General features: G+C 69.1%; 2 protein-coding genes across 10 annotated transcripts in view; one reads left to right on the forward strand and one right to left on the reverse strand.

The window, feature by feature from the left end:
• Positions 1-22,686, forward strand: part of LOC119849286 (chloride channel protein ClC-Kb-like) — a 42,330-nt gene extending 19,644 nt beyond the window's left edge. Inside the window, exons 1-22 of one of the 8 annotated variants that reach the window (XM_038386159.2) lie at positions 6,543-7,842; positions 10,898-11,026; positions 11,255-11,383; positions 12,145-12,284; positions 12,571-12,648; positions 12,772-12,850; positions 13,512-13,637; positions 14,075-14,159; positions 14,522-14,608; positions 15,238-15,322; positions 15,499-15,678; positions 15,881-15,950; positions 16,226-16,336; positions 16,880-17,093; positions 17,476-17,609; positions 17,724-17,830; positions 19,658-19,703; positions 19,853-19,905; positions 20,168-20,215; positions 20,969-21,073; positions 21,911-21,997; positions 22,366-22,686. In XM_038386159.2, the coding sequence (XP_038242087.1) occupies positions 7,668-7,842; positions 10,898-11,026; positions 11,255-11,383; positions 12,145-12,284; positions 12,571-12,648; positions 12,772-12,850; positions 13,512-13,637; positions 14,075-14,159; positions 14,522-14,608; positions 15,238-15,322; positions 15,499-15,678; positions 15,881-15,950; positions 16,226-16,336; positions 16,880-17,093; positions 17,476-17,609; positions 17,724-17,830; positions 19,658-19,703; positions 19,853-19,905; positions 20,168-20,215; positions 20,969-21,073; positions 21,911-21,997; positions 22,366-22,467 (2,370 nt within the window). In that variant the 5' untranslated portion in view covers positions 6,543-7,667 and the 3' untranslated portion in view covers positions 22,468-22,686. Of the gene's footprint in view, positions 1-6,542; positions 7,843-10,897; positions 11,027-11,254; positions 11,384-12,144; positions 12,285-12,570; positions 12,649-12,771; positions 12,851-13,511; positions 13,638-14,074; positions 14,160-14,521; positions 14,609-15,237; positions 15,323-15,498; positions 15,679-15,880; positions 15,951-16,225; positions 16,337-16,879; positions 17,094-17,475; positions 17,610-17,723; positions 17,831-19,657; positions 19,704-19,852; positions 19,906-20,167; positions 20,216-20,968; positions 21,074-21,910; positions 21,998-22,365 lie in introns of those variants that run through there. The other 7 variants (XM_038386164.2, XM_043503695.1, XM_043503696.1 and 4 more) reach the window with 7 other exon arrangements.
• POP7 (POP7 homolog, ribonuclease P/MRP subunit) lies at positions 383-2,886 on the reverse strand. Of its 2 annotated transcripts, XM_043503729.1 has the most exons (3): positions 2,726-2,886; positions 914-1,316; positions 383-673 (listed from the first exon to the last, which is right to left on the reverse strand). In XM_043503729.1, the coding sequence occupies exon 2, from the start codon at positions 1,310-1,312 to the stop codon at positions 920-922; it is 393 nt and encodes a 130-aa protein (XP_043359664.1). In that variant the 5' UTR covers positions 1,313-1,316; positions 2,726-2,886; the 3' UTR covers positions 383-673; positions 914-919. The 2 variants fall into 2 exon arrangements, with proteins under 2 accessions (XP_043359664.1, XP_038242168.1); XM_038386240.2 differs by having other exon boundaries at positions 383-1,316; positions 2,726-2,885.
• Positions 22,687-23,134: the final 448 nt, after the last annotated feature.

The raw sequence follows: 23,134 nt of genomic DNA on the forward strand, positions 1-23,134 counted from the left end.
TTTCGGGGAGCAGGCTCTGTGCCAGGCGGAGGGGCCAGGCTCCGGGGACCGGCTCCATGCCGGGGCAGGGCTTTCGGGGAGCAGGCTCTTCGCCGGGGGGGGCCAAGCTCCGGGGACCGGCTCCGTGCCAGGGCAGGGCTTTCGGGGAGCAGGCTCCATGCTGTGGGGGGGGAGGCCAGGCTCCGGGGACTGGCTCCGCGCCGGGAGGGGGCCAGGCTCCGGGGACTGCCTCTGCGCCGGGGCAGGGCTTTCAGGGAGCAGGCTCTGTGCTGTGGGGGGGGGGCAGGCTCCGGGGACCAGCTCCGTGCCAGGGCAGGGCTTTCGGGGAGCAGGCTCTGCGCCAGGGGGGGCCAAGCTCCGGGGACCGGCTCCGTGGCAGGTCAGGGCTTTCGGGGAGCAAGCTCTGCGCCAGGGGGAGGGGCCAGGCTCTGGGGACCGGCTCCATGCTGGGAGGAGGCCAGGCTCCGGGGACTGCCTCTGCGCCGGGGCAGGGCTTTCAGGGAGCAGGCTCCGTGCTGTGGGGGGGGGCCAGGCTCTGGGGACCAGCTCCGTGCCAGGGCAGGGCTTTCAGGGAGCAGGCTCTGCGCCAGGGGGGACCAAGCTCCGGGGACTGCCTCTGCGCCGGGGCAGGGCTTTCGGGAAGCAAGCTCCGTGCTGTGGGGGGGGGGGGGAGGCCAGGCTCTGGGGACCGGCTCCGTGCCGGGGCAGGGCTTTCGGGGAGCAGGCTCCGTGCTGTGGGGGGAGAGGCCAGGCTCCGTGCTGGGGCAGGGTTTTCGGGGAGCAGGCTCCGTGCTGTGGAGGGGGGCCGGGCTCCGGGGAGCCGGCTCCGTGCCGGGGCAGGGCTTTCGGGGAGCAGGCTCCGCGCTGTGGAGGGGGGCCGGGCTCCGGGGAGCCGGCTCCGCGCCCCGGCTCCGCTCCCTCAGGGCGGGGGCGAGGCCCGGCACACCCGGATGTGGATGGCGGAGTTGTTGCGGGCCCGGGCCAGCGGCGGGCGCCCGTCCTCGTCGCCCTGGGGCTCCAGCCCGTCGGCCAGCTCAACGGTGGAGGTGTTGGCGGCCAGCCGCAGGGCGCCGGCGCCGGCCGCCTGGAGCTGCAGCGCGATGTTGATGGCCCGGTTGATGGCCAGGCCCAGGCCGTGGATGCAGATCTCGGTGCAGCCGCCCGCCGGGCCGAGGAGCTTCTGGCACCGGCTCAGCTGGGCCTTGAAATCCGTCTTCATGTTGACGTAGACGTCGCCCGGGCGCCGGGGCAGCCGGGGGGGCAGGCGGCGCCTCAGGGCCAGCTCCGCCGCGGGGGGCGCCGGCTCCGCCATGGGCCTGGGGGGCGGGGGGAGAGAGAGAGGGGAGTCCAGGGCCGCCTGCCCCCACGTTCCCCGCCCCAGGAGCCCCCTCCCCCGAATCCAGCCTCCTGTGCTCCGCGTCCACCAGCCTTCCCTCACAGCTTCCCCCACCTCTCCCCGGTCCAGACGTCCCCCAGGCCCCCCCCCGGAGCCTCCCGCAGCCCCCCCGTCCAGACATCCCCCAGAGCATCGCCAGCCCCCTCCAGCCCCCCGATCCTCCAGCCCCCCCGTCCAGACATCCCCCAGAGCATCGCCAGCCCCTCTCCAGTCCCCCCGTCCAGACGTCCCCCAGAGCATTGCCAGCCCCTCTCCAGTCCCCCCGATCCTCCAGCCCCCCATCCAGACATCCCCCAGAGCATCGCCAGCCCCCTCCAGCCCCCCGATCCTCCAGCCCCCCGTCCAGACATCCCCCAGAGCATCGCCAGCCCCCTCCAGGCCCCGATCCTCCAGCCCCACCGTTCAGACATCCCCCAGAGCATCGCCAGCCCCCTCCAGCCCCCCGATCCTCCAGCCCCCCCGTCCAGACATCCCCCAGAGCATCGCCAGCCCCTCTCCAGTCCCCCCGTCCAGACGTCCCCCAGAGCATTGCCAGCCCCTCTCCAGTCCCCCCGATCCTCCAGCCCCCCATCCAGACATCCCCCAGAGCATCGCCAGCCCCCTCCAGCCCCCCGATCCTCCAGCCCCCCGTCCAGACATCCCCCAGAGCATCGCCAGCCCCCTCCAGGCCCCGATCCTCCAGCCCCCCCGTCCAGACATCCCCCAGAGCATCGCCAGCCCCCTCCAGGCCCCGATCCTCCAGCCCCCCCGTCCAGACATCCCCCAGAGCATCGCCAGCCCCCTCCAGGCCCCGATCCTCCAGCCCCCCCGTCCAGACATCCCCCAGAGCATCGCCAGCCCCCTCCAGCCCCCCGATCCTCCAGCCCCCCCATCCAGACATCCCCTAGAGCAACACCAGCTCCCTCATCCTGAAGTCCCTCAGCCTCCAAGAGCATTCCCAGCCACCACGAGCTCCCCTCCAGCCCCCCTTCCCCTGTCCCCCAGAGCATCGCCAGCCCCCTAGAATCCCCCTCCAGCCCCCCCAGTCCTCCAGCCCCCCGAACATCGCCAGCCCCCTAGAATCCCCCTCCAGCCCCCCCAGTCCTCCAGCCCCCCGAACATCGCCAGCCCCCCCGAACCCTCCTCCAGCCTCCCGTCCCCTTGCTCCCCCCAGAGCATCGCCAGCTCCTCCAGAACCCCCCTCCTGTCATCCCCCTGCCCCCCACCTACCCACCCCCACCCAGAGTCCCCTCCCTTGCCGCCACAGCCCCATGCGGCCCCCCTCCCCCCACAGCGCCCCGAATGACACCCCGCCCCCACCGAGGAGCCCTGGGGCGGCCCCCCACTCACCTCCCCGAGTTCCCAGCGCAGGCCGAGCCGCCGCCGCCGCCGCCGCTTCCGCTTCCGCTTCCGACTCCACCCCCGCCCGGCGCGCGCGTGGAACGTTCATACAACCCGCCGGGAGCGCGCGTGGAACGTTCATACAAACCCCCCGCCCCGCCGGGAGCGCGCGTGGATGGGTTAGAGGAGATGGGGGGCCCGGAGGATGGGAGGTGGAGGGGGGATCCCGGGGGTTAGGGGAGATGGGGGGCCCAGAGGTTGGGGGGTGGAGGGGGGATCCCGGGGGTTAGGGGAGATGGGGGCCCCAGAGGATGGGAGGTGGAGGGGGGATCCCGGGGGTTAGGGGAGATGGGGGGCCCAGAGGTTGGGGGGTGGAGGGGGGATCCCGGGGGTTAGGGGAGATGGGGGCCCCAGAGGATGGGAGGTGGAGGGGGAATCCCCGGGGGTTAGGGGAGATGGGGGGCCCAGAGGTTGAGGGGTGATGGGGGATCCCGGGGGTTAGGGGAGATGGGGGCTCCAGAGGTTGGGGGTTGGAGGGGGGATCCCGGGGGTTAGGGGAGATGGGGGGCCCGGAGGATGGGAGGTGGAGGGGGGATCCCGGGGGTTAGGGGAGATGGAGGCCCAGAGCTTGGGGGGTGGAGGGGGGATCCCGGGGGTTAGGGGAGATGGGGGCCCCAGAGGTGAGGGGTGAGGGGGGATCCCAAGGGTTAGGGGAGATGGGGCCCCAGAGGATGGGAGGTGGAGGGGGGATCCCGGGGGTTAGGGGAGATGGGGGCCCCAGAGGTTGGGGGGTGGAGGGGGAATCCCCGGGGGTTAGGGGAGATGGGGGCCCCAGAGGATGAGAGGTGGAGGGGGAATCCCCGGGGGTTAGGGGAGATGGGGGCCCCAGAGGTTGGGGGGTGGAGGGGGAATCCCTGGGGGTTAGGGGAGATGGGGCCCCAGAGGATGGGAGGTGGAGGGGGGATCCCGGGGGTTAGGGGAGATGGGGGGCCCAGAGGTTGGGGGGTGGAGGGGGGATCCCGGGGGTTAGGGGAGATGGGGGGCCCAGAGGATGAGAGGTGGAGGGGGAATCCCCGGGGGTTAGGGGAGATGGGGGGCCCAGAGGTTGAGGGGTGATGGGGGATCCCGGGGGTTAGGGGAGATGGGGGCTCCAGAGGTTGGGGGTTGGAGGGGGGATCCCGGGGGTTAGGGGAGATGGGGGCCCCAGAGGTTGGGGGGTGGAGTGGGGATCCCGGGGGTTAGGGGAGATGGGGGGCCCCAGAGGATGGGAGGTGGAGGGGGAATCCCCGGGGGTTAGGGGAGATGGGGGGCCCAGAGGTTGGGGGGTGGAGGGGGAATCCCCGGGGGTTAGGGGAGATGGGGGGCCCGGAGGATGGGAGGTGGAGGGGGGATCCCGGGGGTTAGGGGAGATGGAGGCCCAGAGCTTGGGGGGGTGGAGGGGGGATCCCGGGGGTTAGGGGAGATGGAGGCCCCAGAGGTTGAGGGGTGAGGGGGGATCCCAAGGGTTAGGGGAGATGGGGCCCCAGAGGATGGGAGGTGGAGGGGGGATCCCGGGGGTTAGGGGAGATGGGGGCCCCAGAGGTTGGGGGGTGGAGGGGGAATCCCCGGGGGTTAGGGGAGATGGGGGCCCCAGAGGTTGGGGGGTGGAGGGGGAATCCCCGGGGGTTAGGGGAGATGGGGGCTCCAGAGGATGGGAGGTGGAGGGGGAATCCCCGGGGGTTAGGGGAGATGGGGGGCCCAGAGGATGAGAGGTGGAGGGGGAACCCCCGGGGGTTAGGGGAGATGGGGGGCCCAGAGGTTGGGGGGTGGAGCGGGAATCCCCGGGGGTTAGGGGAGATGGGGGCCCAGAGGTTGGGGGGGTGGAGGGGGGATCCCGGGGGTTAGGGGAGATGGGGGGCCCAGAGGTTGGGGGGTGGAGGGGGAATCCCCGGGGGTTAGGGGAGATGGGGGGCCCAGAGGATGGGAGGTGGAGGGGGAATCCCCGGGGGTTAGGGGAGATGGGGGCCCAGAGGATGGGGGGTGGAGGGGGGATCGCGGGGGTTAGGGGAGATGGGGGGCCCAGAGGTTGGGGGGTGGAGGGGGGATCCCGGGGGTTAGGGGAGATGGGGGGCCCAGAGGATGAGAGGTGGAGGGGGAATCCCCGGGGGTTAGGGGAGATGGGGGGCCCAGAGGTTGAGGGGTGATGGGGGATCCCGGGGGTTAGGGGAGATGGGGGCTCCAGAGGTTGGGGGTTGGAGGGGGGATCCCGGGGGTTAGGGGAGATGGGGGCCCCAGAGGTTGGGGGGTGGAGTGGGGATCCCGGGGGTTAGGGGAGATGGGGGCCCCAGAGGATGGGAGGTGGAGGGGGAATCCCCGGGGGTTAGGGGAGATGGGGGGCCCAGAGGTTGGGGGGGTGGAGGGGGAATCCCCGGGGGTTAGGGGAGATGGGGGGCCCGGAGGATGGGAGGTGGAGGGGGGATCCCGGGGGTTAGGGGAGATGGAGGCCCAGAGCTTGGGGGGGTGGAGGGGGGATCCCGGGGGTTAGGGGAGATGGAGGCCCCAGAGGTTGAGGGGTGAGGGGGGATCCCAAGGGTTAGGGGAGATGGGGCCCCAGAGGATGGGAGGTGGAGGGGGGATCCCGGGGGTTAGGGGAGATGGGGGCCCCAGAGGTTGGGGGGTGGAGGGGGAATCCCCGGGGGTTAGGGGAGATGGGGGCCCCAGAGGTTGGGGGGTGGAGGGGGAATCCCCGGGGGTTAGGGGAGATGGGGGCTCCAGAGGATGGGAGGTGGAGGGGGAATCCCCGGGGGTTAGGGGAGATGGGGGGCCCAGAGGATGAGAGGTGGAGGGGGAACCCCCGGGGGTTAGGGGAGATGGGGGGCCCAGAGGTTGGGGGGTGGAGCGGGAATCCCCGGGGGTTAGGGGAGATGGGGGCCCAGAGGTTGGGGGGGTGGAGGGGGGATCCCGGGGGTTAGGGGAGATGGGGGGCCCAGAGGTTGGGGGGTGGAGGGGGAATCCCCGGGGGTTAGGGGAGATGGGGGGCCCAGAGGATGGGAGGTGGAGGGGGAATCCCCGGGGGTTAGGGGAGATGGGGGCCCAGAGGTTGGGGGGTGGAGGGGGGATCGCGGGGGTTAGGGGAGATGGGGGGCCCAGAGGATGAGAGGTGGAGGGGGAATCCCCGGGGGTTAGGGGAGATGGAGGCCCAGAGCTTGGGGGGTGGAGGGGGGATCCCGGGGGTTAGGGGAGATGGGGGCCCCAGAGGGTGAGGGGGGATCCCAAGGGTTAGGGGAGATGGGGCCCCAGAGGATGGGAGGTGGAGGGGGGATCCCGGGGGTTAGGGGAGATGGGGGCCCCGGAGGTTTGGGGGTGGAGGGGGGATCCCGGGGGTTAGGGGAGATGGGGGGCCCAGAGGATGGGAGGTGGAGGGGGAATCCCCGGGGGTTAGGGGAGATGGGGCCCCAGAGGTTGGGGGATGGAGGGGGAATCCCGGGGGGTTAGGGGAGATGGGGCTCCAGAGGTTGGGGGTTGGAGGGGGGATCCCGGGGTTAGGGGAGATGGGGGGCCCCTGAGGGAGCAGAGGGGAGGAGTCCAGGGTTTAGGGGGAAGGAAGGGAGTAGGGTGAGCTAAGGGGAGAGATGGGGCCCTGGGGGATTACAGGAGAATGGGGGAGCCTGGGGGTTTAGAGGGAGATGGGGACAAGGGAGGTTAGAGGGAGAAGCCCGGGGGAAATGGGGGGCTATGGAGGGCTATGGGGGAGAGGGGGCTCCAGAGGGAGGGGGAGCCCCAGGGATTAGGGGCCCAGCAGGTTGAGGGCAGATGAGCCACATGGGGATTGGGGAGCAGGGGGTGGGGGGAGATGGGGCTCTGGGGAGGCAGGAGAAAGGAGCCCCTGGGGCAAAAGGTCAGGAAGGGAACAAAGCCCCCACCGCACGGGTCCCTCTTTGGACTATTCCACCCCCCCAGTCCCGGGCTGTGACGGCCCGTCCATCCCCCCCGAATTCTGGGTCTGGGGGGGAGGGACTTTGACATTCTTTCCACCCTATAAAGTGGGGGGGGGCAGTTTCCAGTTTCCAAACCCCCCACGAGGACAGAGCTGCCTGGAAGTTTCATGCCCAGTTTATTTTTCCACCTGTTGAGGATGCCTTTGCTCCCGGGGAGTCAAAGGTCGCCTTGGACCCAGACCAGCCCTTTGCCTGCCCCCCTCCCCGCCCCCTGTTAATCCATAACCCAGAGCTGGGGAGAGAACCCAGGAGTCCTGGCTACCCAGCCGGGTGCCCCAGGGAGAGGTGTCTCCCACAGGCTCCAGACAGCTGGGGGCCCTTCCCCTGGGTTTGTTGCCACAACAGCAGGGTGGGACTGGGAGGGGGACACCCTGAAGCTTTGCAAAGCCCAGGCACCAGCCACTAACTCCCTGGCCCCTGCACCTCGCTGCCTGGAGCAGAGCCAGCCGGTGCCCGGCCCTGGGGCCAGATCGCCTTGGCAGAGAATCTGCCTCTGTCTGTCTGTCCGTCCCCAGGCCAATAGAAGTCCGTCCAGGAAAAGATCTAACCTCACCCTGGGCCCCACATGGCTACAGTGACACTGTATCTCCCTAGACACAGGCCTCCATCCATCGCCTCCCCCGTCTCTGTATCCCCACCCACCCCATCTATCTATCCATCTATCCCCATCCCCCCCACCCCCATCCACCCCCTCTATCTATCCATCCCCACCCACCACATCTATCTATCTATCTATCTATCTATCCCCATCCACCCCATCCATCTATCTGTCTGTCTGTCTGTCCCCACACCCACCCTCTAATTTCCGCACACTCTCTCTTTCTGTCGTCCCCCCACCTGTCTTCGCCCAGCCCAGACCGGTGTCCCTTGCTCCAGGCAGCTGGTTCCGCTCCCCACAGGGTGGGGCAGGGCTGATGGGGCTATAAACCATAGGGAGAGGGGGCGGGTGCCCACCAGTGGAGCCAGCCAGGGCCATGGGGCTGTGCAACTCGAGGAAGGGGGAGGCCAAGGAGGGGGTTGGGGGGCCAGGGCCCCAGGGGCAGCACCTGGACAGTGAGCTGCTCGGGGAGACGTACCAGAAGCTGTTTGGCAGGGACCAGAGGCCACAGGGGCACAAGGCTGTGCAAAGACTGATACAGGCGCTGAAACGTAAGGGGGCTGTGGGTCGGGAGTGAGGGGCACCAGTGGAGCTGGGGGGGGCAGGGCTGGGCTAGCAGGGGCTGCGGGTCAGGCGTGAGGGGCACCGGTGGAGCTGGGGGGATAGGGGGCTGCGGGTTGGGAGTGAGGGGCACCAGCAGACCTGGGGGGGCAGGGCTGGGCTAGCAGGGGCTGGGGGTCGGGAGTGAGGGGCACTGGCAGAGCTGGGGGGGCAGGGCTGGGCTGGCAGGGGCTGGGGGTCGGGAGTGCGGGGCACCAGTGGAGCTGGGGGGCAGGGCTGAGCTGGCAGGGGGCTGTGGGTCGGGAATGGGGGGCACCGGCAGAGCTGGGGGGGCAGGGCTGGGCTAGCGGGGGGCTGCGGGTCGGGAGTGAGGGGCACCGGCAGGGCTGGGGGGGGCCCAGGGCTCTGGGAGTCACATTGTTACAGTCTCTGTTTGGGGTATAAACAGGCTGGGTCACACAGACACCCGCCAGGCCCTGGGGTTCAGGTTGGGGTTTGGGTCCCCCCCCCGTCCTCTCAGCTCATGGGGAGCGTGTGACACAAACACGGATCTGCCCCGGGGGTCAAGGACAGCAACTGCCTCATGGATTTTCCACACCTGGACTTGATTGCGGGGGAGAGGGACAATGAGGGGATCCGCGGTCGGGAGCGAGGGGGCTCCGGCGGGGCGGGGGGCTGTGGGTTGGCAGGGAGGGGTGCTGGCGGGGCAGCGGGGTGCGGGTCGGGAGCGAGGGGCACCGGTGTGGCGGGGGGCTGCGGGTCAGGAGCGAGGGGGCTCTGGCAGGGCGGGGGGCTGTGGGTCGGCAGGGAGGGGCGCTGGCGGGGCGGGGGGCTGCGGGTTGGGAGTGAGGGGCACTGGCAGGGCAGGGGGCGGTGGGTCGGGAGAGAGGGGCACCGGTGTGGCGGGGGGCTGCTAGACGGGAGCAGGGGTCTCTGGCGGGGCGGGGGGCTGTGTGTCAGCAGGGAGGGGCACCGGCAGGGCTGGGGGCTGCGGGTTGGGAGTGAGGGGCACCAGCGGGGTGGGGGGCTGCGGGTCGGGAGTGAGGGGCACCGGTGGGGCGGGGGGCTGTGGGTTGGCAGGGAGGGGTGCTGGTGGGGCGGGGGGCTGCGGGTCGGGAGCGGGGGGCACCGGTGGGGCGGGGGGCTGCGGGTTGGGAGTGAGGGGCACCAGCGGGGTGGGAGGCTGCAGGTCGGGAGCGGGGGGTGCTGGCGGGGCAGGAACAGGGTGCGCCAGCAGGGTGTGGGGCTGCGGGTCAGGAGTGAGGGGCACCGGCGGGGCGGGGGGCTGCGGGGCGGGAGCGGGGGGCACCGGCGGGGCGGGGGGCTGCGGGGCAGGAGCGAGGGGCACCGGCGAGGCGGGGGGCTGCGGGGCAGGAGCGAGGGGCACCGGTGGGGCAGGGGGCTGTGGGTTGGCAGGGAGGGGTGCTGGCGGGGCAGCGGGGTGCGGGTCGGGAGCAAGGGGCACCGGTGGGGCGGGGGGCTGCGGGGCGGGAGCGGGGGGGCACCGGCGGGGCGGGGGGCTGCGGGGCGGGAGCGAGGGGCACCGGCGGGGCGGGGGGCTGCGGGGCGGGAGCGAGGGGCACCGGTGGGGCGGGGGGCTGCGGGTTGGGAGTGAGGGGCACCAGCGGGGCGGGGTCTGCGGGTCGGGAGCGAGGGGCACCGGCGGGGCGGGGGGCTGCGGGGCAGGAACAGGGTGCGCCAGCGGGGCGGGGGGCTGCGGGGCGGGAGCAAGGGGCACCGGTGGGGCGGGGGGCTGCGGGTTGGGAGTGAGGGGCACCGGCGGGGCGGGGGGCTGCGGGGCAGGAACAGGGTGCGCCAGCGGGGTGTGGGGCTGCGGGGCGGGAGCGGGGGGCACCGGCGGGGCGGGGGGCTGCGGGGCGGGAGCGAGGGGCACCGGCGGGGCGGGGGGCTCCGGGTTGGGAGTGAGGGGCACCGGCGGGGCGGGGGGCTGCGGGGCAGGAACAGGGTGCGCCAGCGGGGTGTGGGGCTGCGGGTCGGGAGCGAGGGGCACCGGCGGGGCGGGGGGCTGCGGGTTGGGAGTGAGGGGCACCGGCGGGGCGGGGGGCTGCGGGGCAGGAACAGGGTGCGCCAGCGGGGTGTGGGGCTGCGGGTCGGGAGCGAGGGGCACCGGTGGGGCGGGGGGCTGCGGGGCGGGAGCGGGGGGCACCGGTGGGGCGGGGGGCTGTGGGGCGGGAGCGAGGGGCACCGGCGGGGCGGGGGGCTGCGGGTCGGGAGCGAGGGGCACCGGTGGGGCGGGGGGCTGCGGGGCGGGAGCGAGGGGCACCGGCGGGGCGGGGGGCTCCGGGTGGGAGTGAGGGGCACCGGCGGGGCGGGGGGCTGCGGGGCAGGAACAGGGTGCGCCAGCGGGGTGTGGGGCTGCGGGTCGGGAGCGAGGGGCACCGGCGGGGCGGGGGGCTGCGGGTTGGGAGTGAGGGGCACCGGCGGGGCGGGGGGCTGCGGGGCAGGAACAGGGTGCGCCAGCGGGGGTGTGGGGCTGCGGGTCGGGAGCGAGGGGCACCGGTGGGGCGGGGGGGCTGCGGGGCGGGAGCGAGGGCACCGGCGGGGGCGGGGGCTGTGGGGGCGGGAGCGAGGGGCACCGGCGGGGCGGGGGGCTGCGGGTCGGGAGCGAGGGGCACCGGCGGGGCGGGGGGCTGCGGGTCGGGAGCGAGGGGCACCGGCGGGGCGGGGGGCTGCGGGTCGGGAGCAAGGGGCACCAGTGGGGTGTGGGGCTGCGGGTCGGGAGCAGGGGGCTCCGCCGGGTGGGGGGCGGCGGGGCACCAGTGAGGGGCACCGGCGGGCGGGGGACTGCGGGGCGGGAGCGAGGGGCACCGGCGTGGCGGGGGGCGGGGGGCGGCGGGGCGCCAGTGAGGGGCACCGGCGGGCGGGGGGCTGCGGGGCGGGAGCAGGGGGCTCCGCCGGGTGGGGGGCGGCGGGGCGGGAGCGAGGGGCACCGGTGGGGCGGGGGGCTGCGGGGCGGGAGGTGGGGGCAGCGGCGGGGCGGGGCGGGGGGCATTGAGGTGCAGCCTCCGTCCGTCTCTCTGGCAGCCCTGGGTCTGTCCGTCCGCTCCCCGATCCTGAGGCTGGGCGAGGACTGGATCTTCCTCTTGCTCCTGGGGATCGTCATGGCGACCGTCAGCTTCGGCCTCGACGTCGTCATCTCCAAGTTCCAGCGAGGTGCCCCCCGACCCCCCCCGACCCCCCCCTTCCCGCGGGGTCCCAGGGCCGTGGGAATCGCTGGCAGGGGCAGCACGAGGGAGACCCGATTTGGGGTCCCCTGTGAGCGGCTGAACCCTCCCCCCGCCCCAGATCCCCGGTGCTCCATAGAGCCCCCCGTACGGTGCCGGGGGGCGCAGGGGGGGTCCTGGCCCTGGGGCCCTGCTCTGACCCCCCTTTGCCCCCCAGCCAACCTGTGGGTGTACGACACGCTGGAGGGGTATCGTGCTCTGCAGTATTTCTCCTGGGTCCTCTACCACACGGGGTTCATGATGGTCGCGGCCGGCGTCGCCAAGTACATCTCGCCGCAGGCTGCCGGTAGGACCCGGGCCCCCCTACCCCGCCGCTGCCCCAAGGTCCCGGGGACGGGGGGATTGGGGGGGCTGTGACTGCGGGGTCCCTGATCCCTGGGGCTGTGGGAGGAGTGAACACGGGGTCCCTGTCGCTGTGGGTGGTGTGAATGCGGGATCCCCCATCCTTGGGGCCATAGGGGGGCTGAACGTGGGGTCCCCGGGGCCGTGGGTGGGTGAACGCATGGTCCCCCATTTCTGGGGCTGAGGGGGGGACTGAACGCGGGGTCCCCGATCCCTGGGGCCGTGCAGGGGATGTGAACGCAGGGTCCCCGGGGCCATAGGTGGGTGAACGCGGGGTTCCCCATCCCTGGGGCTGTGGGGTGGGTGAACATGGGGTCCCTGGGGCTGTGGGGGGTGTGAATGCGGGGTCCCCCATCCCTGGGGTCATGGGTGGGTGAATGCAGGGTCCCCCATCCCTGGGGCTGGGGAGGTGAACACGGAGTCCCCGGGGCCATGGGTGGTTGAACGCGGGGTCCCCCATCCCTGGGGCTGGGGGGGCTGAACACGGGGTCCCCCATCCTTGGGGCTGTGGGGGGGTGAATGAGGGGTCCCCGGGCCTGTGGGGGGTGTGAATGCAGGGTTCCCCATCCCTGGGACTGGGGGGTGTGAACACAGGGTCCTCGGGGCCATGGGTGGGTGAATGCGGGGTCCCCCATCCCTGGGGCTGTGGGGGGGTGAACGCGGGGTCTCCGGGGCCATGGGGGGCTCTGACACGTCCCCCCTCAGGCTCCGGGATCCCCGAGCTGAAGGTGACGCTCCGGGGAGTCGTGCTGAGCGAGTTCTTCACCCTGCGAACCGGCCTGGCCAAGCTGGTCGGGGTGATCTGCACCCTGGGGGCTGGCAGCACCATCTTCCTAGGCAAAGTGGTGAGTGTGGGGGTCCCTTGGGGGGGATCTGGGGGGACGGGGGGCAGCTGGGTGTGTTGGGAGGAATTGGGGGGACAGGGTGTCTGGGGGGAGCTGGGGGAGAGGGGTCTCTGGGGGGATGTCTGGTGGTCAGGGGCTGGAGGAATTTGGTGGGCTGGGGTCTCTGGGGGTGGGAGATTGGGGGGTCGGGGATCTGGGAGGTGGGGGCTGGCTGTGTTAGGGGATCAAGGGGGCTGGGGATCGGGGGGATCTGGCAGGGGCTGTGTGACCCCGGTTCTCTCCCCAGGGCCCCTTCGTTCACATGGCCACGATCCTGGCCACCCAGCTGGGCCGGGTGATGGTGCAAGTTGCCGGCACCAAGGAGGTGAGTCCGGGGGACTCCCTGGCCCCCCCAAACTTCCCCCGGCCCTCAACCCCTCCCCCGGCCCCTCCCCCACCTCCCGCCCAGCCCCCCACCTGCCTCTCACTTTCCATCTCTGCCCCCCAGAACCCGGCCCGCAAGTACGAAATGTTGGTGGCCGGGGCGGCCGTGGGGGTAGCCTGCTGCTTCGTGGCCCCCGTGGGGGGTGAGTTACCCCAAAGCGCTCGTGGGGGGGGCTGAGGAGGGCACATGGGGAGGTCTGAGGGGTGTGGGGGGGTGTTCACGAGACGCATGGGGGACCTGGGGGGCACACGGGGAGATCTGTGGGGGGGGGTTCAGGGGATGCATGGGGGACCTGGGGGGCACATGGGGCCATCTGGGTGAGTTTGGGGGGTTTTGGGGATGCATGGGGCACCCGGGGGGATATGTGTGGAGGTCTGGGGGTATGTGGGGAGTTTGGGGACACATGGGGGACTGGAGGGTGCGTAGGGCGGTCTGGAGCTGTGGGGGGGTTCAGGGGCACTTGGGGTACCCGGGGGGACACGTAGGGAGGTCTGGGGGTATGTGGGGGGGTTCAGAGGTACTTGGGGTACCCAGGGGGGACACGTGGGGAGGTCTGGGGATATGTTAGGGGTTGGGGGACACATGGGGGACCCGGGGGACACGTGGGGAGGTCTGGGGGTATGTGGGGGGAGTTTGGAGGCACTTGGGGTACCCGGGGGCATGTGGGGAGGTCTGGGGGTATTGGGGGGCTCAGGGGCACGTGGGGGGGCCAGAGGAGGGTACGTGGGAGGTGCATGTGGGGCGCGGGGGGCTCAGAGCCGGGCCGGGGGGGCTGGTTCCCAGCTGCCCCCCCTGCCCCCCAGGGGTGCTGTTCTCCGTGGAGGCGACTGGGACGCACTTCGCCCTGCGGGATTATTGGCGCGGCTTCTTCTCCGCCACCTGCGCGGCGCTCACCTTCCGCCTGCTGCCCCTGCTCCACGGGGAGAGCGGTACGGGGGGAAACGGGGTACGGGGGGAATGCGGGAGATCCAGGTGAGAGGGTTGTGGGGGGCTGGAGAAATGGGGTACAGGGGAGGGGGAGAGGGAGATCTGGGGTGACAGGGTTTTGGGAAGGTTGGAGAAATGGGGTACAGGGGAGGGGGAGATCTGGGGTGACAGGGTTTTGGGAAGGTTGGAGAAATGGGGTACAGGGGAGGGGGAGATCTGGGGTGAGAGGTTTTGGGGGGCTGGAGAAATGGGATACAGTGGAGGGGGAGATCTGGGGTGAGAGGTTTTGGGGGGTCTGGAGAAATGGGGTGCAGGGGAGAGGGCAGGGGGGCTGGATCACAGGGCTTTGGGGGCTGAGGGCCGGGAGAGGGTCTGGGCGGGGAAGGCAGGGGGACCCAGCCTCCCCCGACTAACTGTGGCCCCCCTGGTGCCCCTCCAGAGACGGTGGCTGTGCTCTTCAGCACCAGCTGGCGCGTCGAGTTCCCCTTCGACCTGCCCGAGCTGCTCTCGTTCGCCCTGCTGGGGTGAGTGGGGGGGACCCCGATATCCCCAGCCAGCCAGGCTCCGCCCCCCTCTGGCCAGGCTCCGCCCCAGCCCAGGGACTGGGACGGGTGGTGGGGGCGGGGGAATAGAGGTTGGCAGATGGCTGGGAGCCCGGACACCTGGGTTCTCTCCCCGGCTCTGGGAGGGGAGCGGGGCGGGGTGGGTGAGAGCAGGGGGGGCTGGGAGCCTGGACACCTGGGTTCTCTCCCCGGCTCTGGGAGGGGAGCGGGGCGGGGTGGGTGAGAGCAGGGGGGGCTGGGAGCCTGGACGCCTGGGTTCTCTCCGGGCGGGGATGTCGTGGGGGCCCGGACGCCGGGGTTCGCCCTGACCCGTGTCCCCGCAGGGCGCTGTGCGGGGCTCTCTGCTGCATCTACCTCTTCTGCCACCGCAACCTGCTGCTGCTCCTGCCCCGGTGCCGGCTGGGCCGCAAGTGAGTGACCCCCCTGGCGCCCCCCGAACCCTCCCCCCGCTGGGGGTGCCCGGGGCCGGCAGTCTGGCCTTACCCCTCGGAGGGCCCCTGCCCCGCCGGGGGGAGACGCCCTGGCCCCCTTGAGCCCCCCATGGTGCCCCCCACGCTCCAGCCTCCTGAACCTCAGAGCTCCCCTCCGCCCCCCGGTTGGCCCCTCTGGGCCCCCTGCCGGGACGGAGCCGCCAGCTCGACCCCCAGCCCCGGCTCCCTCAGCCTCAGCCCCCCCATGTCCCACACAGCCCCTCCTGTGCCAGGCCCCTGCCCTGCCCTGCCCCCATCTCCCCCCATCTCCCCCATAGCCCCCCCGTGCCAGGCCCCCTCGGCCCTGCCCCCATCTCCCCCAGAGCCCCGCCCCCTGTCAGCACCTTAGCCCCTGCCACAGTCCCCCTATATCTCCCCAGTGCCAGGCCCCTCCCCCACCCTGTCCCCCGTCTCGCTCCATGTCTCCCTCAGAGCCCCCCTGCCTCGCCCAGGCCCCCCATCTCCCAGTGCCAGGCCCCTCCCCCGCCCTGCACCCCGTCTCCCCTCGCTCCCCCTTCAACCCCCCGTTTCATTTACCGTCTACCCCATTTTCTCCCCCCCCCCGACAGCGAAATCCTCCATGCGGGGCTGGTCTCCCTGGTGCTGGCGAGCATCACCTTCCCCCATGGGCTGGGGCAGTACCTGGGGGCGCGGGTGAGTAACCTCCCCCCCCAGCTGGGATCCCCCCACTTCCCCCTTCTCACCCCTCCTTTCTCACCCCCCAGCTGGGATCCCCTCCATTTCCCCATCTCACCCCCTGTTTCTCCCCCCCAGCTGGGATCCCCCCCATTTCCCCGTCTCACCCCTCCCTTTCTCCCCCCCCCCACCAGCTGACCATGAAGGAGCTGCTGGAGACTTTCTTCAACAACTGCACCTGGGGGCGGGCGGAGCTGGGGGGGCTCAATGCCTCCCGCCAGCCCCCCCACCCCTCCTACGAGGACCCCTGGCTCCAGTGGACCCACCCGCAGCTCTCCTCCCTCGAGATGCTCAGCTTCTTCCTGCTCGCCAAGGTGGGGGGGCCAGGGGGGATGAGGGGCTCCCGGGACGGAGGGGGCATGAGAGGTGTTGTGGGGTATCACTGGGGGGAGGGGGGTGCCTCTGGTATCTGGCGCCCCCTGGTGTCTGGCTGGCCCTGGGGGACTAGGTGTGGGGGGGGCTGGAGTGGAGGGAGAGCAAGGGGGGGCTGTTTCATTCGCTCGTCCCTCCCCACAGTTCTTCATGCTACTTCTGGCCACCACCATGGTCGTTCCCGCCGGCTACTTCCTGCCCGTCTTCGTCTACGGTGAGAACCCAGGCGTCCGGGCTCCCAGCCCATCCCCCTCTCTAACCCACCAGCCCCCCTCCCCTCCCAGAGCCGGGGTGAGAACCCAGGAGTCCGGGCTCCCAGCCCCCTGCTCTAACCCACCAGCCCCCGCTCCCCTCCCAGAGTCGGGGAGAGAACCCAGGCATCCGGGCTCCCAGCCCTGCTCATATCCCGGGATGGGCTGAGTCAGGGGCGTGGGGGGTCTGGCCAGGGGTCCCCGTCTAACCTCGGCGGGGGGGGCTCTGTGCCCACAGGCGCGGGGCTGGGCCGGCTCTATGGGGAGATCATGGCCAAGGTTTTCCCCGAGGGGATCGTCTCCGACGGGATCCGCATCGCCATTGGCCCCGCGGCCTACGCCCTGGCCGGTATGAGCTGCTGCTGGGGGTACCGGGGGGGGGCGCGGCGGGAGGCAGGGGGCCTTGGCGGGGGTGTGACAAAGTGGGAATGTTCTTCACGTTTTGCGGACTCGCGGGCCCGGGTGCTCTCGGCTCCCCACAGTTCCCCTTCTCCGGGTCACCATCTCTCTCCCAGGGCCGAGCCGCCAACTCCTCCGCCCCGGGGACCCCTCCCCGCGGCCCCCAGGGGGATACCTGCTCACACCCTCCCCGGGGTTAACCGCCCCCAAAACTGCCCCCCTCTGAGCCCTCAGCACGCCTGGTCCTCGTTAATCCCCCTTCGTTTTACGGCTTACTGCCGGATGCTCTGTTTGTCCATGGGGCACTGTGGGATCCTACTTCTGCCACCAATGGTCACGGCGTCCCCGGGGCCATGCTCTGGAACGGCTCCCTACGAAGCCAGTCAGGCCTCTGGGGCGTCCCCACCTCCTCACAGGGGGCAGGAGGGCTCAGCAGGCGGCGTTAGGGCTCTGGGGGGCTGCTAGGGCTCACCCCCCATACCCCACCCCCCAGGCGCGGCGGCCTACTCGGGCGCGGTGACCCACACGTTGTCGACGGCCCTGCTGGTGTTCGAGCTGACGGGGCAGATGTCCCACGTCCTGCCCCTGCTCATCGCGGTGCTGGTGGCCAACGGGCTCAGCCAGCGGCTCCAGGCCTCCTTCTTCGACGGCATCATCATCGCCAAGCAGCTGCCCTACCTGCCAAAGCTGGGCATGGGCCGAAGCGGGTGCGCCCGGACGCTGGGGTCCTGCCTGGACGCCTGGGTTCTCTCCTGGCTCTGGGAGGGGAGTGGGGGCTGGTGGGTTGGAGCAGGGGGGGCTGGGAGCCAGGACTCCTGGGTTCTCTCCCTGGCTCTGGGAGGGGAGTGGGGGCTGGTAGATTAGAGCAGGGGGGGCTGGGAGCCAGGACTCCTGGGTTCTGTCCCCAGCTCTGGGAGGGGAGTGGGGGCTGGTGGGTTAGAGCAGGGGGGCTGGGAGCCAGGACTCCTGGGTTCTCTCCCCAGCTCTGGGAGGGGAGTGGGGGCTGGTGGGTTAGAGCAGGGGGGGCTGGGAGCCAGGACTCCTGGGTTCTCCCTCTGGCTTCAACCCTCCGTTCTGCCTCACCCCCAGGGCCCACGACATCTACGCGGAGGATTTCATGGTCACAGACCTCCAATTTCTGCCGCGGGGCTGCAGGTACAAGGACGTGAGGGGGCTGCTCAAGGCCTCCAGCCTCAAGCAGTTCCCCCTCGTGGACTCCCAAGGTCAGTGTGGGCTCCCTGCAGCCTCCGAGCCAGCCCTGGGGCTGGAGGGGAGCTGGTGCCCCCTAGAGGGGATAGGCCCCGGGCCCCATTAACGCCTCCCCGTCTTGTTTGCAGAGTCCAGGATCTTGCTGGGCTCCATCCGGAGGAAGCATCTGGCCAAGCTGCTGTCGGAGCAGCTGAGCACGGAGAAGCGATTCCAGTATCTGCTCAGGCGGTCCGAGGTGAGCGGCCCCACAGAGCCCATGAATAACACCTGCCCCGCCGCCCTGCCCCAGAGGTGGGCGCATCTCGGCACCGGGAGAGGGTGTCACGGAGTCCCCAGGCAGCAACTGAGTCTCGAGGTTCCCTGCGGAACTGGCACCCCGGGGTCTATCCCCGCTCACCCCTGGCAGGTCCCCTCTGCCTCTCCGTTCCACCATCGCCAGTTCATGCTGCTGCTGCTCCTGCAGCACTTTCTTGGCCTCTCGCTGTCTCTCACAGTCCTCTTGCTCTCTCGGACTCAGCTCCAATCCCATCCGTCTCCGATCCCCCGAAGGGGAACCCGATCGTGAAGACCCCCGTCTGGTCGGGGACAGGAGTCTTGGGGATGCCTGGCTACTACTTCAGCTGCTCCCAGATCCTGCTATAGCCCCATTTGGGTCAGGAATCTGTTCCTTAGAGCGGTCATCCTCCTCCAGCTGCATGATTAACTGTGCCTTGGTGAACTTTCTGATGTTCAACCCTCTCTTTTTGCACAGGGTTTCAATGTCCTTCTTAAGGAGATGTTGATAGGCCCTCACTCTGCTGTTCCCAGGTTGCTGTGTCCTCTCAGTTCCCCATGGTTTCCAGGGAGAACCTCTAGTGTGCCAGCCCTTCTCGAGGTCACCCCTTCTTTGCCAGGGTCGAGCTGCAGACTCCTCTGCCCCTGGGATCGCTCACTGCAATCCCCAGGGGATCCCTGTTACTGCAAAAATCCTTCTCTCTCCCAGGACCAAGCCCCAGGCTCCTTCGCCCCGAGACTGCTCACCGCAGTCCCCAGGGGGATCCCATTACTGCACCGTCCTTCTCGCTAGTCACACACTCCCAGGGGTTAACTGCCCCTCGAAGCCGCTCCTCTCTGAGCCTTCAGCACGCCTGGTCCTCGTCAATCCCCCTTCGTTTTACTGCTCCCCAGTCACTTACTGCAGGAAGCGCCATCCACGGGGTGCAGTACATCCCACCGCTGACACCAGTTGTCACGGAGTCCCCAGGTGATGCTCTGAAACTGCTCCCTGCGAAGCCAGTCAGGACTCTGGGGAAGTCTCCTTTCTGTTAGCAGCCTGTCTGCAGGACACACAGATCACCCAGCTTCCCCCTTCCTGGGTCTGATCTCGGAGCATCCAGCCTCCTCTGCCCCTCCGTGCGCTTCCCACAGCGAGTCCGCCCAGGCAAGCTCCTGGGGAAGCCAGAGGGTCCTGCCCCCCAACTCCACAGTCAGACGGGACTCTCAGCCAGCCAGTAACACAGAAGGTTTATTAGATGACAGGAACACGGTCTAACACGGAGCTTGTAGGTGCAGAGAACAGGACCCCTCAGCCGGGTCCATTTTGGGGGGGCAGTGAGCCAGACAACCCCATCTGCACTTCACTCCATGTCCCCAGCCAGCTCCAAACTGAAACTGTCTCCAGCCCCCCCCCCCCCCGCCCCTGGGCTTTGTCCCTTTCCGGGCCAGGAGGGCACCTGATTCCTTTGCTCTCCAACCCTTTAGCTCTCTCCTTGCAGGGGGGAAGGGCCCAGGCCATTGGTGGCCAGGGAACAGGATGTCGGCCATTCTCTGTGTCCAGACCCCTGCACACACCTGCCCTCTAGGACTCTGCAACGATCATACACCCGTACCCCACCCCCTAGATACTTAAGAACTACACAGGGGAAACTGAGGCACCCCCACACTATTCAGAGGAAACATTAAGAACAGTCCCGCTTCATCACAGAGAGGTCCCTGAGTGAGCAGCCGCCCCACCCCAGAGGTGGGTGCATCTCAGCACCGGGCAAGGGGCCGCGGTTTGACTCTGTGACTGTTTCCCTTGCAGCTGCTGGGTGCAGACAGCGCTTCAGGGACGCCAGGGGAGAAGCCAGGTGAGCAGGACGGGGGCGGGGGGGGGTGTTGCGGGGCGGGGCGGCACATGGATCTGGGGCGGAAGGGTTTGGAATGGTGGGGGAGAGTCAGAGGCACAGGGGGGTGAGATCTGACCTGCCCCCACCCTGTGTGTCTCTCTCTTTTCCAGAAACACCGAGAGTTTCTGCTGAGCCAGGCAACGGGGAGACATCAAAAGAGGAGGTGCTGGGGGGGTGCAGGGAAGGGGGCCCCCCATTTGGGAGGATGCAGTGGGGGCTGGGAGGATGCATTGATGGGGGGTCTGGAGGGGAGCAGGGGGGCCCATTGGTGGATGCATGGGGCAGGGGCTGGGAGTGGGGGTCAGGGAAAGGGAGGCCCATGGATTGCAGCGGGGGGGGCCTGGGGGGCTAGGAAAGGCTGTTGTGCCCCCCCTCCATGGGAATGCTGTGAGTGCTGATCCGTGTCCCCCCCGTCCCCCCCGCAGGAGCGAGGCACCCAACTGTCTGTCAAGATGAAGGATGTGCGTCACTTGGTATGTCGGGGGCAGGGCTGCCTATTCGTGGGGACCCCCTGGGTACCCGGGTTGGGGGGACGGGACCCCCCCCAGCCCTCCCCCACTCTGCAGGGCGATTGAAGAGGTGGGGGGGCTCAAATCTCCCCCCATAGGGGGCAGCCCCAGATTATCACATCAGACTGGCCCCCCCAGACTATTGGGGTTCAGACTGGCCCCTCAGACTATCGGGGTTCAGACCGGGCCCCCCCAGCCTATTGGGGTTCATATGCGTCTTCGAGTGTTCCCAGGATGCTTTGCCCCAGCTGCTTGGAGGGGGCTGGTGCAAAGGATTCTGGGAGGACCCCGGGGAAGGGGGCTGAAGCTGGGGAAGATATTTCCCAGGATGCTTTACCCCAGCTGCTTGGCGGGGGCTGGTGCAAAGGATTCTGGGAGGACCCTGGAGAGGGGGCTGGAGCCGGAGGGATATTTCCCAGGATGCTTTGCCCCAGCTGCTTGGCGTGAGCTGGTACAAAGGATTCTGGGAGGACCCTGGAGAGGGGGCTGGAGCCGGAGGGATATTTCCCAGGATGCTTTGCCCCAGCTGCTTGGCAGGAGTGGGTGCAAAGGATTCTGGGAGGACCCTGGGGAGGGGGCCGGAGCTGGGGAGGACATTTCCCAGGATGCTTTGCCCCAGCTGCTTGGCGGGAGCTGGTGCAAAGGATTCTGGGAGGACCCCAGGGGAGGGGGCGGAGCTGGGGAGGATATTTCCCAGGATGCTTTGCCCGGCTGCAGGTGGAGGAATGGGAGTGCCAGCAGCTGCAGGAGCCGGTCCGGCTGGAGGAGCTGCCCATCGACCCGGCCCCCTACCGCCTGCTGGAGAACGAGACCCTCTACCAGGTGGGCGCCGCCACCGGCCTCGGGGTGTGGGGGGGTCTCCTCAATGTCACACCCTCGCCCCCCCGCTCTGCCTTCCCAGCATGCTTTGCAGCCACTGCGTGGCCAGAGGTGGCGCAAGGGATTCTGGGAGCCGGCAGTCTGCAGCCCGGACCCGTCAGGACCCAAGTCTGGGTGGGTGGGAGAATGGCTGGTGCGGGCTTGAGCAGAGCTCTGATTGGCAGACATTTGCATATGCAAATAGGGCCATCACTGGCATCCGCAGCACACTCGAAGCGGAGCAATTAATGTTTGGCGAGGTAAAATTTTGTATGCAAATCTGCTGGCAGCTCATTTGCATTAGCTCAGGGGTAAGTGCTTATACATGTTGATAGGGATTTGCATAAGCAATGAAGGTGGGAGGGGATTTGGGTGAATTTGCATGTGCAATTAGAGTGAGCGGCATTGGCACATCAATTTGCACATGCAGTTAGGGGCGGAAGGGCTGGTAGGGCAATTTGCATAGGCAATTAGGCTGGGAGGAGTTGCAGATAAATTTAAATATGCAATTAGCAGGGCCGACTCATTTGCAGACCCGGTTTCCATATATTTGCATATGTAATAGGTGAACAAGACCTTTGCACATCAATTAGCCTATGCAATAGGGTGTGGCTCATTTACATATAATTATGACCCATGCCCCCCCAAAGTCCAGCTAATGCCCCCCCCACTGCTCTGGGTCCCCCAAGGCTGTGTCCCGACTCCTGAGCCCCAACCCTGATTCTGAGCTGGTCCCCCTAATATCCGCCCCCCTTGTTTTGACATCTGACCCCCCGTTTCTTTACCCCCCTCCCCCCCCAGTGCTATGATCTGTTCAACTTGCTGGGCCTGCGGACGGCCTATGTCACCAACGTGGGCCGGCTGGTCGGGGTGGTGAGCCTCCGAGAGGTAGGGGGGGCAGATGGGGGGCGGTGGGAGGGAGATGGGGGTGTGGAATGAGGTACACAGGAGATCAAGCAGATCAGAGGGGTTGTGGGTGGGGCAGGGAGCTCGTGGGAACATACGGAGGTCGGGGGGGTCATGGGATCATATGGGGGGTGGGAAGGCATGGGGGTCATAGTGGGGTCAAGAGGGGCATGTGGGGAGATCCTGCGGAATCCAGGGTCAGGGAAGATGTAGGGGTCGCAGGGGGATCTTTGGGGTTCAGGGAAGTTGAGGAAGGAGGTGCGGGTCACAGGTGAAATTGGAGCCGGGCGGGGGGCTCAGAGATTTGGGGGCGGGGGTGTCCCTGATGTGCTGTCTCTACCCCCCCACAGCTCAAAGCCGCGGTGGAGGGGTCGGTTAAGGGCACCTTCACCAGGCGCCGGCCCCATGACGGGGGGCAACACGAGGGGGACCCCAACGGAGCCTCAGCCTAGCGGGGATCGAAGCATCCGCCCTACCCCCAAACTGCGGATCATGGGCAGGGGAGAGAAAGCCCCCCACAGCACTTTGGATCCCATCTTTTCTCTCTCGCCCTCCCTGTGTCCCAGCTCCAATATCCCCCCAGTGACCCCTAAATTATTAACCCCCCCTGTTTTCTGGAGCTGCCCCCCTGAAGAACGCCCCCTCCATCACCCAATAAAAACAGGGTTATATTTTTTGTCTCTTTTTTTATTCCCCACTCCCATCTTTCTAGGGGTCTGGGTTGGAGCAGGGGGGGCTGGGAGCCAGGACGCCTGGGTTCTCTCCCGGGCTTCGGGAGGGTACTTGGGGCTGGTGAGGGGGCTGGAGATGCGCCCACCCCTGAGTCAGGGCAGGGGGCTGGGTAAAACACATGGTCGTCATGGTGCCCGGATATAAGATTATGACATCATAACCCGACAGAGTGACATCATAGCCTTAGGTTGTGACATCCTTGTGTGAGATGCTAAGTCACCGGTGCATCATGGGAAGTGACATTGTTCCCCAATGACATCATAGGGCACACAATGGTGCTGTGGGCTGAGGCGATGACCTCATGGCATTGCGCGGTGGTCAGAAGGGTGGCCGGGGCCATCATTTTGTGTTCCAAGGACATCGCTGCTGCATGGGGTGACATCATAG

The sequence above is a fragment of the Dermochelys coriacea genome, chromosome 28 (assembly GCF_009764565.3).
Source record: "Dermochelys coriacea isolate rDerCor1 chromosome 28, rDerCor1.pri.v4, whole genome shotgun sequence".
NCBI lineage: Eukaryota > Metazoa > Chordata > Testudines > Dermochelyidae > Dermochelys > Dermochelys coriacea.

What these genes read in the sequence shown, in the direction of transcription:
- POP7 (XM_043503729.1), bottom strand. Translation starts at nt 1,312, where the DNA reads ATGGCGGAGCCGGCGCCCCCCGCGGCGGAGCTGGCCCTGAGGCGCCGC.